The sequence below is a fragment of the Sitodiplosis mosellana genome, unplaced genomic scaffold, assembly GCF_009176505.1.
Source record: "Sitodiplosis mosellana isolate CC-2019 unplaced genomic scaffold, AAFC_SMos_1.0 Smas_scaffold_7411, whole genome shotgun sequence".
Lineage (NCBI taxonomy): Eukaryota > Metazoa > Arthropoda > Insecta > Diptera > Cecidomyiidae > Sitodiplosis > Sitodiplosis mosellana.
The window spans coordinates 1-2,445 of NW_022602466.1; the positions used below are offsets into that span (position 1 = coordinate 1).

At 35.4% G+C, this 2,445-nt stretch overlaps 1 protein-coding gene across 1 annotated transcript; it reads left to right on the forward strand.

Moving 5' to 3' along the window:
* Positions 1 to 280: 280 nt before the first annotated feature.
* On the forward strand, positions 281 to 1,218 carry LOC129580244 (DNA-directed RNA polymerase III subunit RPC1-like; the record flags this gene model as incomplete). Its single annotated transcript, XM_055470480.1, has 3 exons — positions 281 to 315; positions 371 to 955; positions 1,033 to 1,218. Coding segments are annotated over 3 exons (806 nt in total), but the record flags the coding sequence as incomplete, so codon positions are not given.
* Positions 1,219 to 2,445: the final 1,227 nt, after the last annotated feature.

Consider the following 2,445-nt stretch of genomic DNA (forward strand, 5'->3'; position numbering starts at 1 on the left):
TGAAAATGGTGTAGTTAATAGATAAAACCTTTTCTTTGTCAGGTGATAAAGGGAAAAGAGAAAATTTAAGATTTTTTCGGACAAAAATTCCAGTTTTTACGAACAAATTTAGATTTTCATGAGAAAAAATGATTTGTAAACGGCAGACATCAAGCAGAGAAATAGGCTTAAAAGAGTATATACAACCAAAAATTCCAATTTTTATCCAAAAATTGATTTTTTTCATGAACATTTGAAAAATTCTGAATATTTTTTTCTAAATTCCCCTTTCTTATTCCAGACATGTGCCCGAGTGATGTTAAAAGACGTCGACAAGTAAGTGTACGGCCGTCGTTTGCTAAGTCAGAATTTGTCATACTTGGCGAAAAAGTCGATAACCTCACAAATTCTGGGCAAAGCAAAGAAACACACGAAATGTCCACATTGCGGTGCAATTAATGGGCCGGTCAAAAAAGGGCCTGGTTTGATGAAGATATTGTATGAGCCATTTCGCGGAAAGAAAACCACAGATCCTATCATGCAAGAGCAGCTCAACGAGCTTCAAGAGGCGACCGTGAGAAATCGAGAGTTGGCAGCAATGATTGGACCAGCTGCCCTGATTTGTGAATTGAATCCATTGCAAGTGTTGGATTTATTCAAACGAATCCCAAAATCCGATGTGCCACTGCTTGGAATGACTTCTGCCGATGCAAATCCAGCCAATTTGATCGTAACGCGCGTCTTTGTGTCACCAGTTTGTATTCGGCCAAGCGTCGTATCGGAAATCAAAGCCGGAACAACGGAAGATGACTTGACGATGAAGCAGAGCGAAATTTTACTCATCAATGACGTTATCAATAAGCACATGACCAGCGGTCATAAAATCGAACAAGTCCAAGAGGATTGGGACTTTTTGCAATTGCATGTTTCGTTGTATTTCAACAGCGAGGTGTCGGGCATTCCGATGACGATGTTGGTGAGTTGAACAAATTGGTGAAAAATTGCTCTAATTTGTTTTCCGTGATTTTCATTCATTAAACCCATTTCTTCCAGCCCAAAAAATCATCGCGTGGCATAGTGCAGCGGTTGAAAGGCAAACAGGGTCGTTTCCGTGGTAATTTATCTGGCAAGCGTGTCGATTTCTCTGGTCGTACTGTAATCTCGCCGGATCCAAATCTTATGATCCATCAAGTGGGTGTGCCCGAGCGAGTGGCTAGAATTCTTCTTTTTCTTGACTAAATTTGCATTCCCATTTATTCTGAGGTAAAGTATGATTCATGCTCTTGTAAATTATTCATATGTTTCCCGATTTTTATTGAAGTGAAAAAAAATATTTCTTCTTCTATTCATCTTTTCTCTCATTCAAATTGAATGTCTGCTGCTTTATATTGAAACCATGGGAAGAATAATGTGTAAAAAAATCAAAAAAACAAAATAACTTTTTGTTGTTTCAGTAATGAGTTACTACATAGGTAAAGCTAAAAAAAAGGAAAGCCTCTTATGTATTTCTATTGAAAGGAATCTAATCGATGGATGGCAAATGATGAGATGGCAGAAGATGAGACAAACAATTTCGATTCCTAATTATTTCATCCTACACCTGTTATAAATCTGCTAATCATTAAATGATCGCCATTCAAAAATTCCAAGAAATTTGGTAATAGAGCTATGAGATGTTTGTTGCTCAAAGTATCACTATCATAAGCTTTGGCTGACTGTCTATGTCTGCTTCTAAAAGTAAAAAAAATCCGACAAAATTATGACCAATTGGGTTATTCGGTTTCAAGGTATGTTCCATCGTTTTCAACATTTCCAGAGTTTAAAAATTTGAAGGAAAATCAAATAAAAACGGTATTTCTATTCGCTGAGCCAAATGAACAATGTTGAAGTTTTAATTCTTTTAATTGAGTTTAGAAAATATAACAAATCTTTTCAGAAATCGAATATTCGTTCCACAAAATGTGTTGATTTACTGAAAAAAGACACTACAAAAGTGTGAACATTGTAACATTTGAAAATAAATCTTGTTTCTCCAACCATTCAATAGATTGGACGAACTCACTCGTCACACGCATTGAAAAGTATTGTGATCGCATTCATTTCTGGAGCTGTCAAACCGTTTGCATGATTTCATCATATCAAAATCGTATTGCATAAACGAAATTTGCTAATTTACATTTTGCGTTCCGCCATTTTCGTAAACAACAATTTTCTCAAACTTTATTCAAAAGCAACGATAAATTCTACCGATAATTTCAACTCATTGGCATTTTAATCGCAATCCGATGTGATTTGGAATAATTTAATGAAAACAAAATTGAAACTATAAGTAATCTTCAATTGTGTGATTTCATAGGAGATTGCTATCGATTGAACTTTAATTGAACGTAAGTAAAACGCCATTTTTTCAGCGCATTAACTGAGACCAAAAAAACGATAATTAGAAACAGGTAATTTCTATTGCGA